Genomic DNA, 15474 nt, shown 5'->3' on the forward strand with positions numbered 1-15474 from the left:
CTCAAGGACGAGTCAGCTCGTTGTAATCTACTCGAATTCTAATGGACTCATTTTTAATTGGGTCAAGCCCTATGATTTTTTCCTTTTCAATGTTTTCCACGTAAAAATATTATTTTAATTATCTGTATGTGAGTTGGATATCCGTACAATGCTAAGGCGTGTGAATATAACTATATCGCCGCATATATTCTAGCCCGCAACAATATATTTATTGCCTTATTAACCATAAATTTTAGATTAATTGAAAAAATGAGAAGATTATACCAACAAATAAAAGAATTTAAGGAAAAAATATTAAACGATTCTTTTTTTTGTTCAACATAGAAATGACGTGTCAACTTAAACCCGATTCATTTATTAAACTTATCAAAATACACAACCTAAACATGGCCCGTTTATTAAAAGAGTCCATCCAAACCAAATTAGTTTATTAAACGGGTCAACCCGAACTCGAATTTTTGGATTGGGTCTGGGTCAGATTGACCAGTCCTATCTTCTATTGATACGTACCCCTGTTATCAAGATGTGTGGTTGCCACTAAAATAAGCATAATTTTGAAAATTAGATATAATATTAAATTGGAAGATGAAAATTTTCAAAATTTAAAAGTTGAAGTGGAATTTAATTGAAATTAAATAATGGTGATGTGATAATAGATATTCAAAGTTTAATTAGTGATAATAATGCTAAAATAAATAAAAAAAAGGTTTGTTTTATAAAATATAGAATAAAAATATGAAATATTTTATAGAATTAAAACTTAGATATTTTAAATAATTATATTTAAATGATTAATATTTTAGTAATAACTAAAATTTAAATAATCTATCAAAACTTGCATTTCCTTTTTTCAGAAAATAAAGTTATAAAAATGTATTTAATAAACTAGCCTTTAATTATCAATAATATATCACAAATTAATTTCTATATAATTTTATCTATTATTACTTAGCAAATAAAGTTTAATATTATTTATATTAAGATTAATTTGCAAATATTAAATAAAAAAATGATGACATCAAGTATAAAATTTAGTGATGAAATGAATTAAGCTGTTCAGTCAAGCAGTAAAAGAGTCATCTATTCAACAATTCAATTTTTAGTTTATTCTCAAACTCACACATGCAACGCATACACATAGACTCGAACCCTGAACCTCTTAGTTGGAAGCCAAAGCTCTCAACCAATAGGCCAAGGAGAGTTGTGTATCTTAGTTTTTGTACAATAAAATTTTAATGTTGAGTTAAATCGATTGTGAAATTGGTTCACAGTTTGACAATTTGATCGATCATATTGGTTGTTTAGATCTTATTTTTAAACCTTTGAAAATAAGTGAAAAATACTCCTTTTATAAGTACTTAATTTTTTTTATATATTTGGTTGAAAGTTATTCAGCTTCTTATGAGTCGGCTTTCTTATTGCTTATTAAAACAATTTTTTTAAAAAAAATATTTAAATTTTTTTGCCAGAAAGCTGTTTAAAAAAGGAGTAAGAAAGTCATCACAAATGAAGCCCTCAAAAGCTAAATTTTTAATTTTTAATGTGATGATATTTTATGATTTGTGTGCATAAAGATATATTATAACTTATTTTCATAAATTTCATTATTTTATAAGATCATAATTTAGATAACATAAATATACATTTTTCTTCATATTTATGAAAAATAGTATCATATAGTTGTTAGAATGGGAAGATCTACATCAACTAGGACTGAATCCTACATTTTTTTTTTAAATTAAAGTTAATGTTGTTTGATTCAAATATATTCGTGAATGACACCCAACCCTACTAGCAGACAAACTCTTAGAGGAGTGATCTGGAGCCTCTGTAAGAATGGGGAGAAAAAAGAAATACTAAAAAAAATCAAAGAAAATACACAATAAAGTATTGAAAGCCTGATCAGTTCATAGATCTAAGAGATACAAAAGATCCAAAGATCCAAAATGATCTTCACCACCCCTTATTTATAGGATTTTGAGCTGAACATCTTTATAGGATTTTGAGGGCAAGAATAAAGACCACACCCCCAAAAATAAAAAGGAATAATGCTATACAAACTACCCTTGAAACTTGCCACCTCTTAATTGGATGATAGAGACCAGGGGGCTACATAGCTTTGATGTTCTATCTCTAGGTGAGCTCATAGATGCCTAATGTGCACTAGCCAACCTTCATAGTATGGGGGATGAAGGAAATTGCCCTGGGCAACGGCAAGTCATTGTGGGCTATCTCCCTTCCAGGAGGCGAGTGGTAAGTTCCTCAGTTAACGGGATCCTCTATTACCCCCGAGGGGGGTGGCCTTCCTTTGTAGGCCCAGGCGAGTGGGGCTCGATGTTAGTTGGGTGAGTTCTTCTTTGTGACCCATTAGATATGAGTTATCTCCATCTAACATGTCGGCTACCTGCTAAATATCTAAGAAGGCATATGCGAGCATATAAATGCCACACAACCTTAATTGCAAAATATGAATCTTTTTGTGATCGTGTTGCAAGAGAATTTTAGAGTCATGCACATAATAAAGCATAGTCAAATCCAAAATGATTCTATCAGATTGCATAAAACTGCACAGGAGCATACACATTTTTTTGTATTTCATGATCAAGTTTCTAATATGTATTATATAGTCCAAATGACAATTATTATTTTATAATAAAATATGATTTATAGGAGTAACATTAATTGCATTGAACAAAAGTAACATGTCTGAAACTATATCTTCAACTACAAGAATACATAATTGAGATTGTGTAGTAATAAAAAAAATGCAAAATTATTCATAAAATATGATGATTTTATTATGAACATGAAATAATTTTCAATAAGATATATATAATAAAGTTGAGTATTAAAAGTATGACTAAAAACTTATAAATATCTACAAACTGATAAAAGCAACAAGGATAACTCTCTTAATAAAGAATGATATATTTATCATCTAATAAACAAATATTACTTACCTCAAGTTATGCGACATGAAACTCAAACTTTAATTGACATCTTATTAAACAATACTACATGAATAACAACTAGAACATCATAATCGAGGAACCCTAAATTCATATTTAAAGCTATAGTAGGAAGAAAAATATATAATAACACAAGACCTAATCCACCCATAACTTAATTACAATGAACCTTAAATAAGTTATTGAAAGTCATTGCTCAAACATAATCAATATAACTTACTCCAACATTAGCTTAAGGGGAGGATGGAAAGAAGGAGAGGAGCAAGAAGAAGAATGGTCGCTCATTATTCTTATTCAATAAAGGAAGAAGAAGACCAGGAGGTAGGTCGGCGGTCACCTCTCAATGTAAAGGGAAGATGGCAAGGATGAAAAGGCTTGTTGTTTGGAGGCTTTCAGTTTATATCGCTGAAGAGAAAGGAGATAAGGTGGATTCGATGACTATGAGGGGAAAGGGCAAAGGAGAAGTGTGATGTCCTAGCATTAATTTCCCTTAGGTGGTAAGAATGATATGATAGTTGTTCTCAAGAGAGTATTATTCTGCTTGTTTGGTTGGTAGGGTCGTAGTTGGATGATGATGGTCAGAAGAACTATAGTAGGCAAGTGACGGAGGTTGGAAGGATCATATTCATGCGAAGGTGATCGGAGGGACAGTAGTTGATGGGCGATTGAGGTCAAAAGAACCATAGTCAGCTAACGGTGGTCAAAAAGTCAAGCGACAATGGTCGTAGGGATCATAGACGGCATGATACAGAGGTTCGAAGGATTGTAGTCGGGTGATGGTGGTCGAAGAGATGGAGGCCAGAAGGACCGTAGTAGCTAGGGCGGCAATGGTCGAGGGATTGTTGTTGGCAGACGACGGGGGTTGTAGGGACCCTACTCAGTGGACGACGTAAGATGCCTTAGAAACTAATTTGAAAGAATTATTTTTTATCCTATAGTTTAATATAAATATTTAATATAACTATTTAATTTATTCAATTTTTTAATATAAAATTCATATAATTTTTTTAGTACTTTAAAAATTATAGAAAAAATATTCATAAAATAAACCATTTTATTTAAAAAATATTGGTGAAATTGATTTGCAAAATGGACATCTGATGGTCCCAAAATCCCCCCTTATACCGATAGGTATCAATTTCTTAAAGATTTTTACTAGTGTTCAAAAAATTTGAAAAAAATTGTGCAAATAAAATATTATAATATCAATACTATGGCGAAGATGATTTATAATTTCAATTTATATTGACTCTAAAAAAAATAATTTTGCAGAGTCAACAAATGGGCTATTACATAACGGAGGTCGGAAGGACCGTAGTTAAACGAAGGTGGTCGGAGAGACCATAGTCGATGTGCAACAGAGGTTGGAAGGACCATAATCTAGTTACGTTGGTCAAAGAGACCGTAGTTGGTGGGCGAAGTATGATGCCTCATAAATTTGAAATTATTTTATCTTTTAATAAACAAAAACTAGAGCCACCTAATTTCTTTTCAATTTAAAAAATAGAAATAAATTCTATAATTTAAAATATCTATATTATCATTGCTCCAAAAAATCATCATTTATAATACTGAGGAACCATACAATTACAACACATATTTTCATTCTTGAGTACATAAAAAACTAAAATAATAAGAATCTGAACCTAAAAGATCCTGATCAATCTCTTACACATGATCCTCTATCCTAACCTAAAATATTTAACCACATATAATGATCTCAAATGCTCAACAAGTAACCTAATCCTATAATGGAACTTAAAGCATGGTAAAGAAGTAATATGCATGTTAGCGATCAAATCATAATAATAGCATTCATATGATCATTGAATCAATACATAAAAAAAAAAATCTCACATGTAGTGCTAATAACATTCGTAAATAATAAAATAGTACGGTATAAAAGCCAATAAATTAGTATGTGTATCAAATTAAAATAAATCATCAATAAAGACTGTCAAAATCATATCAATATAGTAAAATCATAAAATAATGTATCAAATATATCACATGCTCAATATATTATGTGCTTATTATGTCACAAACTTAGTATTAGTATAGTAAATCAGTAGTATTAAAATATATCAGTGTTTGTATTGATAACAATAAAATTAATAGCAAGAGCAATAATAATATAATAGTAAATCTGTATAGTAATAATAAAACTATATAATAATAAAAATAACACCTCAATTATATGCATTTAAATAGTTATAGTAAATAAGTAAGAAGTTCTGCATATCACAGTGTTTTTTAGTAATCAGCTATCAGTAGTTGGTAACCATTGGTTCAGTAAACAAAATTTTCACTCTTTCTCCATAAACACAGTAATCATCTGCTTATAACTCCTGAACAGTATCATGTCAATTAATAGACAATAACACCAAAGTATAGTATTTAAAGGAAAGCCTGTCGGCTCACTACTTGTACAGTTTAATCAATCTCCAACCAACGAATCAACTAGTCTTTGTTTGTCTTTTACACATATATATTAATATCACAATAATATAATAATAATAATGACTGGCTATTACTCAATCACATATTTTCATTCATTTCTAATATATTACAGCAAATATAACACAATTGATCTTAATTTAGAAAGTGTTAAAATATCATAATTATAGGCAACATAAATCCATACTAAGCAAAAATTCACATTTTTTAAAAATTAACCAAATTATAATGATTATATATAACAACATTCTGAAGCTTTTATCAAACAAAAGCACTATTTTATAGGTAAAAATAAATTTCTAACTAGGTAAAAGTTGTTATTTTTTCAAAATTACCTGGCAAAAAATCTCAAATAAATACTAAAAATATGTATAATCTCGACTCTATGATATATAAAAAATTATGCTATAAAAGCAATACAAAATTATTCACATTTTTTATAACAAAAATAAAAGTTTGATCATAAAAATACTAAAAACATAAAATTAATAAAATCAGAAATAAGGTAATGATTCATTAATAATATACGAGCAAATTTCTCAATATACTCGACTAATGACAATTGCTTCATTACCTCCAAATCTTAATATTCTTTTTCTCTCAAATTCTCATTTTCATTCTGTTTTAATCAATTTTAGAAGAGAAAATGGATTTAAGTATATAATGCTTAAAGATATTTATAATACAAAATACATAATATAAGTACAATTATTTAATTTAATTAATTTTAAGTAAAAAATTCATATAAATGCTTTTGAAGTTTCAAAAATTATAAAAAAAAATATTCATAGAATAGTCCATTTTATTTAAAAAATTTCAATGAAATTAATTTTTAAAATGGACAGCTGATGGTCCCAAAATTCTCACTTATACTAACAAGTGTCAATTTCTTAAGAATTTTTACAAGTGCCCAAAAATTATAAAAAAGTTGTTTAGCTAAAAAACTATAATATCACTCCTATAGGAAACACAGTTTGTGATTTGGACTTCTATTGACTCTAAAAAAAAATATTCAGCTGGATTAAAATATGGGCTATTATAATTTTCTCACCTTAAAAAATGTAATCTCCGACATTTTTCTTATGAATTCAGGCTTAAAATTAATATAAATTAAATTTGTACGATCAAAACTCAAAAATCATATAGTCATGCAATTTATTCTATCACATATCATTCAATTATGTATGTTATGCTATGTCATGCAATCATTTAAAATAAATTTTTTACGAGCAAAACTCTCAGGTTATTGTCGATCTTCTTGATATTGTAAGTTTTATACAAGTAGCATCACTGGAGTAGGTGTAATCAGTTGTGGTGCAATAGTCTCACTCTAACTACCATTAATAGCTCAATTATCCGCCCTGTTAGTTAATCTTTCACTATATGCTCAGGAACCTATAATCTGCTGTCCTCTCATCTGTCTAGAGTAACATGCAACAACAAAATCAATCCTTCCTATATATTCCTTTTGAAGATAATATGTTAACTTATATCCCTATTGTCCGTAATAAAAATATCATCCAGTCAACATATAACACTAACCTAAATGTCTTCAACCATAATGAATGCACTCGTTATGGTTACAAGTAGATGCTACCGATGTAGATCCCCTCAAATTAATATACTTGCTCACTACAGGAAATTCATCCATTACCGATGGCCTCAAATCAAAAGCGCTTTTCTTATCATTGTTTATTTCTCTATATGGTTCATCACTACCCCCATTCTACTAACATCATACATGGTGCTCATCTTATACTTGGATGATGGTGCTGTCAAATTAATCTCTATTAGTCTGGCCCGCTTCACCAACTTAGAAAACTCTTGATTTGTAGAGATACTAGGGATGTCTTATCTCTCTATTCAATATTTTGTAGAAACTTATAACACTTTTCCTTGGTAGTAGGAATCAAGTGAGGAGCATACCTACCAAGAGAAGTAAACTCTGTCTCATACTACATCATTGTCTTGCATCCTTGCTCCAACTTAATAAAAGTTTCCTGCATTTATCATTAGGTTGAGGGAGGTACAAACCACATCTTGAATACTATAGTGAACTAAATCTAAGTAATCTCAACATTAGTCTTCCCATAGAATTTATCACTCTATTATTGAACCCACCACCTTTCTATCTCTTTTAAATAGGAACACAACTAATGGTACCTTCTGGCTCTTTGGATACTACATAATGTAAAAGATATATTTTATCTTCAGTAACCAATCTTTTGTAGGATGAGGTACTACAGCTCATTTGAACAACTGAGGCTTTAGCTTATGAAATATATGTAAATGCTTATCTTCCTCTTTTTCTTTGCTGCTAGTTAACTTACTATGCGCATCCCCCATTACCTGTGCTATAACATGGCTAAGTGCATAACATTGTCTGATGGCACTAGAGCTGCACTGTGCTGCTCATTTGGTAAATTTGGCTTTGGAGAATCCATTAAATTGTTCACCTATACTATTTAGTATAATCTAAATAATACACACATGCAATTATGTATGCAAAATAATACACTTTAAACTAATCATTCTACTTGATTCATAATTAATCCCTATAGCTCGGGAAACAATTCAATTCTTCCAACTATATTGCTCTGATACCAATTGTGATGCCCCTGAATTTAATTTATTAGAGTTATTCTTTTATCTTTTAATAAACAACAACTAGAGCTACCTAATTTTTTTATTGGCAATAAATAACAAAAATAAATTATATAATTTAAACCATATATATTACCATGGCTATAATGAAGACAATATGTGATTTGGACTTATATAATTTAATAATGATTTAATTGGATCAAAATACATTCTATTATACGATGGAGGTCAGAAGGACTGAAGTCGAGGGATGGTAATCAGAGAGACAGTAGTCGGTGGACAATAGAGATCGTAAGCCTGTAGTTGGTGGGTGATAGTAATTAGAGAAGGTTCTTCAATGGTTGCTAGATGAAGGTTTGACAGCGATGGACTGGAGGAGATTCAGTAGCGACCATTTGGTGGTGTAGATTCATTGATGGTGGTGCCAGGGTGGAGCTCTAGCATTATTTAAGCCCTAGAGCTCTTCTCTTCTTTCTCCTCCCTCTCCTCTTTCATGTGAAGAATGGGGGAAGGAGGTTTATTTATACTTTTTTTAGAGTGACATCCTTAGTAAATATTAAGAAGATTCGGAGTAGATTTGGAGTATTTTATCAGACGCCTCATAGTGATTTTCCTTTATCATAGAGTATTTACTGAGCATTTAAGTGACTTGATGATGTTAGAATTCAATGATCTTGAGCTTGTTGGATTTGTCTCATTGAGTCGCTAGATTTGACTTTAAGCATGTCATATTTGGATATTATTTGGTCATCTAATTAATATTTTGAAGTTTCCAAGAGTGTTTTGATCCTTCGATTTGAGCTCATTTAGGTTTGGATTACACTGCATTTGGTGCATTGGGTTTGCCTTTTTGAGATATTTAATTTGATTAAAAGCTTGCTAAAATCAAAGTTTGGATGATCCCAAATTTTAATTTAGAAGTTTCCAACTTGGGTGTGACTTGATATTCGTGCTAGATCAATGTAGTTTTTTATGATGTATTAGTTTTCCCATAATTTTCAAATGTTGAATCTCAGTGTCAAAAAATGTGTATATGAATCTTTCAAACTTCATTTGATTAAAATTTATACTTTTTAGATAAATCACGAGGCACAATCACCACACGTACTTCAATATGGTCCTCCCTCAAGGTCGGGAGCTATACAAAGTGTATTTAATCATAATTTTAATATTTCTTGAAGTTTGTACTTTAATTGGAGTGAAAAATATCCAAAATTTGAATATCAAAACTCTTAAAATTGCTCAAAATGTATTGTAGGGGGTTTTTTAAGCTCTAAAAGTATCAAAAAATGGTTTTGAGGACCTAAAAAACGACCAAATTGGATCGTCCAGGCTAAAATCGGGCCCTAACAAGGCTTGGAAACCAAACCGGCCAGCCACCGGTGGCCTCGATAGGCCATCGTATACGAGTGAGGGACCATTTCGTGTGTGGATGGGGACGTGTACACCGCCCCCCCTTTACATATTTGTTTTTTGTATGAGGCCGCCCCTTGCACCTATAAATACCCCCCCCCCCCCCTTTATTTATTCCCCACTTCTTCTAATATTAGAGACATTTCACTATTTTAGATAAATAGCAACCCCTATTAAGTTCAGGTGCCTCTCTTTGTATAGGAAAGTTATGATTAAAGATCATTCTCCCCTCAAACTACTCATGACTAAAGAAGATCAATTACCTCTTGCATCAAAGAATATTTTGAAAAGATCTTATGAAAGTAGCACCCGGGAGGAGACCCGATAATAGTAAGGGGATGGGTGGAATTTTGATTATGGTTGATGGTTGGTAAGAGATTCGCTAATCATAAATTGATCCTTTAATACAGGGAGCCAAGCAATATGCATATGGTAAACATTGAAACCCTAATAAAAATAGTTAAGCGATACTATGTCGTTGGCACTTGGGTGGTGAACTAATAGCGAAGATCGAGTTATATTTTAATGGAGATAGTAGGTGTGGACATTGACAGGGGAAAATAACTGACAATTTGATGGAAGGGGTCAGACACTGTGTCAACTGTAACTGTCTAGTAACATACTACCGATGCCAACAAAGTGGAAGAAGGGCTGATAGGGCTCTAATCCTTCCTTAACGGAGCTGAAGAGATGCTTCAAAGTGCTAAGTGAAAGAAGTCGATGGAATCTGCTAAGGATGCTTGAGCTATTAGAAGTTATTTTTAGAGCGTCTCTCATCGATCGTCCCCTTTGCATTATGTCCCCACCGAGCGGTGTCCTTTTTAAGGTCCACAGGGTAACGGTCGTCTGAGGGATCATATTCAGTGGGCGAAGGAGGTCAGTATGACTGTAGTTGGGCGAATGGTCGGAGAGACCGTAGTTAGATGGCGATGGAGGTTGGAAGCACCGTAGTCGAGGGTCGGTGGCCGGAGAGATCGTAGTCAGCAAAAGACGTAGGTTAAAAGGACTATTGTAGGTGGGTGATAATGATTAGAGGAAGGCTTGTCAATGGTTGCTAAATGAAGGTTTGATGATGAGAGTATGGAGGAGATTCAACTTTGGTGGTCTGGTGGAGCATATTTGTCAACTGTGGTGCCTAGGTGGAGCTCTAAATATTCTTCAAGCCCTAGAGCTTCTCTTCTTCCTCATCCCTCTCCCCTTTCAAGTGAAGAATGGGGGTCTGTTTATAGTTTTTTGGGGAGTGACATCCTTAGTTAATATGAAAAAGATCTAGGGTAGATTTGGAGTATTATATCAGATAACTCATAGTGATTCTCTTGATTATATATTATTTATTGAGCATATAAGTGCCTTAATGATGTCAAAATTCAATGATCATGGGTTCATTTGATTTGACTCATCGAGCTGCTTGATTCGATTATAAACATGTCATATTTGAATATCATTTGGTCATTTAATTAATGTTTTGAAGCTTCCAAGTGTACTTTGGTCCTTCGATTTGGGCTCAGATTGCACTGAATTTGGTGTCCTTAGGTTTGTCTCTCGAGATGTTCAATTTGACTATAAACTTGCTAAAATTGAAGTTTGGATGATCCAATTTAGAAGTTTTCAACCTGGGTGCACATCGATCTACGTGCTTGATCAAGGCAATTTTTTTTGAAATATCAATAATTATTAAGTGAATTGCATCTAAGTGCCTCCAAAAGTCATTAAAGGTCATTTAACTGTGTCATTACAACAACTGATTGTGATACATAAAATTGTATATGTAGTACTTATCCAAACAACATTAAAATATTTCTTTTACAATGCATTCCTTTTTTCAGCCATCCAAATTGCCCTTTAGGCACGTTTATGTGCCTACATAGATAAATAGTTTTTGTTATAGTAGTTAAAAAACATCTCATTTCGAATTTGCACTTATGATCTCAATGTTGACAGTTAGAATACACATCATTTGAGTTACAACTCTTTGATAAATTTGATGGTAACCAACAAAATATATCATGGATGAAGGTTTCGTTTGGGACAGCTTTTTTTTTAATAACTTTTAGGGGTTGTTTGGTATCGATTTTATGCTGGGAAGATAAATTTAGCCAAATAGTTTTCAAATGTCATCTAAATCTGATGCTTGCATAAATCTGGGATTTACTAAATCCCATAATTCAGCGGGTTTAACAGGCTAGGATTTACACTCACGCGAGCTCTCTAGAGTTCGTCGTTGCATAGGGGGAGAAATATAATTACCTTCATGGAGAACTCTGATCCGACAGGAAGCAGAATAGCTTCCATCATGACCACCGATCCGATGCCTTAGAAGGACACGAAGCAACGAGTGAGCTCCCGTCGTGCAAAGAACATAGTACGAGAAGCCCAAACAACCACGAAGAATTGGCTATGAGGAAAAGCGACGAAGTAACCTCAGATGCCCTGCCAAATTATAAATTAACCTAAGTTAACATTATTAATATAATTTAAACTTAAAAATTAATTATATTACTTAAATAATTAGTAGTATAATTAAGTAAGCTAATTTAGTTTAAATAAATAATTAGTAGTATAATTATCATTAAAGAAGTTCAATTAATATCTGTAATTTGTTAGTTATTATAAATATTAGTCATATAATTGTCATTAAATTAATTTAATATTTACATATTTAATTAAATCATTAATATGAGTATTAATTAAATAATTTATAATTTCAAAACATTAACAAATTAATTAATAATTTATCATTATAAGTTATTAACTTTATTTTTAATTATCTTTAATAAGTTATAATGATAAATAATATAATTAGAAGTTTGCTTAATTATTACTAATTATCAAATTAATTATTTAGGTGTTAATTATCAAATTACTTATTGTATTACTAATTTTCAAACAGTTCCATAGTGAACATGAAAATTAAATTCAAACATATTAAATTTAATTTTTAAATGAACCAATTGCGTTAAATCCTAGATTTGTTTGCCAAACAACTTCTCAAGATTTAACATATGTCATGTCAAATAGTTTTCAGGATTTAACACCCTCACTATTTACAAAATTCAGACTTACAGGATTTATTAAATCCCACTAAAGTTAAATCCAAACCAATACCAAAGAGCCCCTTAAAGCTGTTTTCTAGTATAAAAATTTCTTCAATAAAAAAAAATTTATACTAAAAAGTTACTTGAGAAAACAATATGAAAGCTGTCTCAAACGAAGCCGAAGTTGATGGGTATCATGCAAACATAATTTATTAATAGAATGAGATATTGAAAGGGCAAGTTCAGAGCAAATCACCAACAGACAACTCCATCAGAACACCATATTACACATAAAACCTTCCACTCTTATTCATACAAATGATTTTCTTAAGATCGAAGATGAGATCGAGCAGTTCCTTCTAGTTCTTGAGCAGATATGCGTCCAGTTCTTTAAAAGTTTGAGTTGCCATTGCTTGAATAAGCTCAGGGTCAGGAACTTCTTCATTCAGCTTCACATACTCCACATTCCACTTTACCACAGCCCCATCTCCTTTGGATAAAACCTGAAGAGTTGGCCTGAAGCTTGTATAGTAGTTCAGTATGTCCCCTTCGATCACACTGTACGAGACTAGCTTGTTGGCATCATCATCGACCTCAATCTTCTCCTTTGCAAACTTGACGAACGGAATTCCTGCAAGCATATTAATGGCGTTTTACCATGTCTTATCTAAAGCTTAATTAAGCTCATGTTGTAGTTAGAGTAGTTTGGGTTTGGGGCTGTTTTTTTACTATTTTTTAAAACAACTTTCTAGCTAAAAAGTTATAATTCAAGAATTTTTTGTATTAAAAAGTTGTTTTAAAAAACAGTAAAAAACTGTCCCAAATGAAATCAAAATTAGAGTCGGGCTTCATTTGAGACAGTTTTTAACTCAATTTTTCACTAATTTTAAGAAATATTTGTGCTAAAAATCTGCTTTAGAAAATAATTAGAAAAATGTCTCAAATGAAGCCTCAGTAAATCCTATAAATTCGAATTTAATGGATATACCATAAGTTAAAATTTAAAAATTGTTTGGTATGATAAGTGATGAATCTAATTGTTTTAAGATTCATTTAATAGTTTATATAATTAAAGCATCTTATTATATTTATTTATTTTGCTCACATTAAATTTAGGATATGTTTGGGATAGCTACATTATTTTATAAAGATAGTTGTTGTTGTGGGAAAATAAATATTTCTGAAAGATACTATGGATATTATACATATATAATTTTCTTTTAACTTGATTCTTAAAGCTATCATATGCGAGTAACTCTTACGATAAAAATAACATCCTATCATATAAATTTCAAAAAAGCAGAGAGAAAGTAGCAAAAAAATATTAGCCAAACAAAACTGTAGTTTCGATCTGAATAACAAAGTTGTAAGAAAGTTTTCCAATACTAACAATTAATTAGATAATTAATTTTAATTAAATATCTCAACTAATAATTTATTTAGCAATTTAAACGATAACTTATATTTGAAAAAAAATAAATCATAAATAAATAAAATAATATTAAATTATTTAAAAAAATAAAATATTTAATTTAATTAGTTGATAAACACATATATTTAACTATTTTATTTAATATTAATAATTCAAATTAATAAAACTCTTTATCAATTCTAATTATATATACTAAATTATAATGAGATCTTAATTAACAATTTATGAAATTAATAAAACATTGTAAATTATATTTAATAAAATTATATTAAAATATTATTATTTTGAAATGAATAGTTTTTAAATTCGAACCCTCCTCTTCGTCCTCAAATTCCCGATACCCTTCGACGGCAAAAAAGCCTGCAAGTCGCGATGGGAGCTAGCTGCAAAAGCATCGACTGTATCAGTGGAGCGTGATGAAGAAGAGGAGTTCATAAGATTTCTGGCTTCAAGTAAATCAAATCCGCCTAATATCTGGATTTACTAAATCTGGGATTTAACGCAAAACGGAGAAACGAGATTTAAAACTATTTTAGGGTTAACATGGTCGACGGCAGGATTTACCGTATTTCCGGCTACCAAGCAACGATTTAGATCTTTATATTTATACCTTCTGCATAATGGAGAGCACGTATAGAACCAACGCTCTTCCCATCTCCCTCTATTACTTGGATGCTCTGGTATTGCTGAGGAAAGATCTTGGGGAACAGATCTGTTGAATCTCTGATGCTTTCCCAGAATTTGTCAGCAGGTGAACTTACTTCCACTTCAATTTCAAGCTTTTTAGCCATGATTTTTAACTTCAATGGTGAAGAGGTGTTGTGAGTAAAGAAAGAAGATATCGCTCTGCTTAAGAATAGGTGACCATGACAATACATATCCATATATATATATATATATATAGGCTGGTTGGGCCTATTCTCACAATTAAGATGGTCCTCAACTACCATCTACATCTGCGGTTTTTGCTCCTCCATTTATTTTCGTGCCGGTGGAGTTGGTGAGATCTGAATGGATGCAGGTAAGGTCATTTTTCCTTTATGATATATCCTTATCAGGCAAGCTTGTAAAGCAACAATATTGATGTATGTTACTATGGAAATGTTTTTATGTTAGAATAATATGAATGTTCAGAAACCAAATAATTCCACTAACCTTTACAAAAATTACATAAAAATATTTCTTCTATTACTTTTGGATTTTTCAGATTCTGCAGTTGAACATGAGAGGATTACCTGCTTCTAACTTTGTGCTTCTATTTCAGAGGTGAATTATTCTTTCTTTTTATTTAATTTTGCATTGATGTTTTATTGCAATGCTACTATGTTCTCTTGTTCTGTGATTTCTTCTTAAGCCATTTTATTGTTCCTCTTCTTTTTTTGATCAAATTCATAAGTTAACACATATTCAATGGCTTGCTTCCTCCTTAAGCCACTTTATTGTTCTTCTTCTTCTTCTTCTTCTTCTTCTATTTCTCTTTGTAGCTCTCCTACTTCCTTTCATTAGTTGTAGCAGCCAAATTATGTCATGATTTTGTTGAACAACACTGGCTTGATCAAAGCGG

General features: G+C 31.2%; 1 protein-coding gene and 1 long non-coding RNA gene across 2 annotated transcripts; one reads left to right on the forward strand and one right to left on the reverse strand.

Moving 5' to 3' along the window:
* Window positions 1-12670: 12670 nt before the first annotated feature.
* On the reverse strand, window positions 12671-14804 carry LOC110111300 (MLP-like protein 423). The gene is made up of 2 exons (XM_020843097.2): window positions 14521-14804; window positions 12671-13109 (listed from the first exon to the last, which is right to left on the reverse strand). Exons 1-2 carry the CDS (start codon window positions 14792-14794, stop codon window positions 12838-12840), a joined length of 546 nt encoding a protein of 181 aa, XP_020698756.2. The 5' UTR covers window positions 14795-14804; the 3' UTR covers window positions 12671-12837.
* Window positions 14535-15256, forward strand: LOC114579843. The gene is made up of 3 exons (XR_003701056.1): window positions 14535-14661; window positions 14815-14931; window positions 15118-15256. It is a non-coding gene; the product is annotated as an uncharacterized LOC114579843 (long non-coding RNA).
* Window positions 15257-15474: the final 218 nt, after the last annotated feature.

This window comes from Dendrobium catenatum, unplaced genomic scaffold, assembly GCF_001605985.2.
Source record: "Dendrobium catenatum unplaced genomic scaffold, ASM160598v2 fragScaff_scaffold_665, whole genome shotgun sequence".
Classification (NCBI taxonomy): domain Eukaryota; kingdom Viridiplantae; phylum Streptophyta; class Magnoliopsida; order Asparagales; family Orchidaceae; genus Dendrobium; species Dendrobium catenatum.

Excerpts from the sequence above, each read along its gene's own strand:
- LOC110111300 (XM_020843097.2), bottom strand. The coding sequence starts at position 14,794 with ATGGATATGTATTGTCATGGTCACCTATTCTTAAGCAGAGCGATATCT. Across the intron at positions 13,110-14,520 it reads TGCTCTCCATTATGCAGAAG|GAATTCCGTTCGTCAAGTTT; the intron begins GTATAAATATAA and ends ATATGCTTGCAG.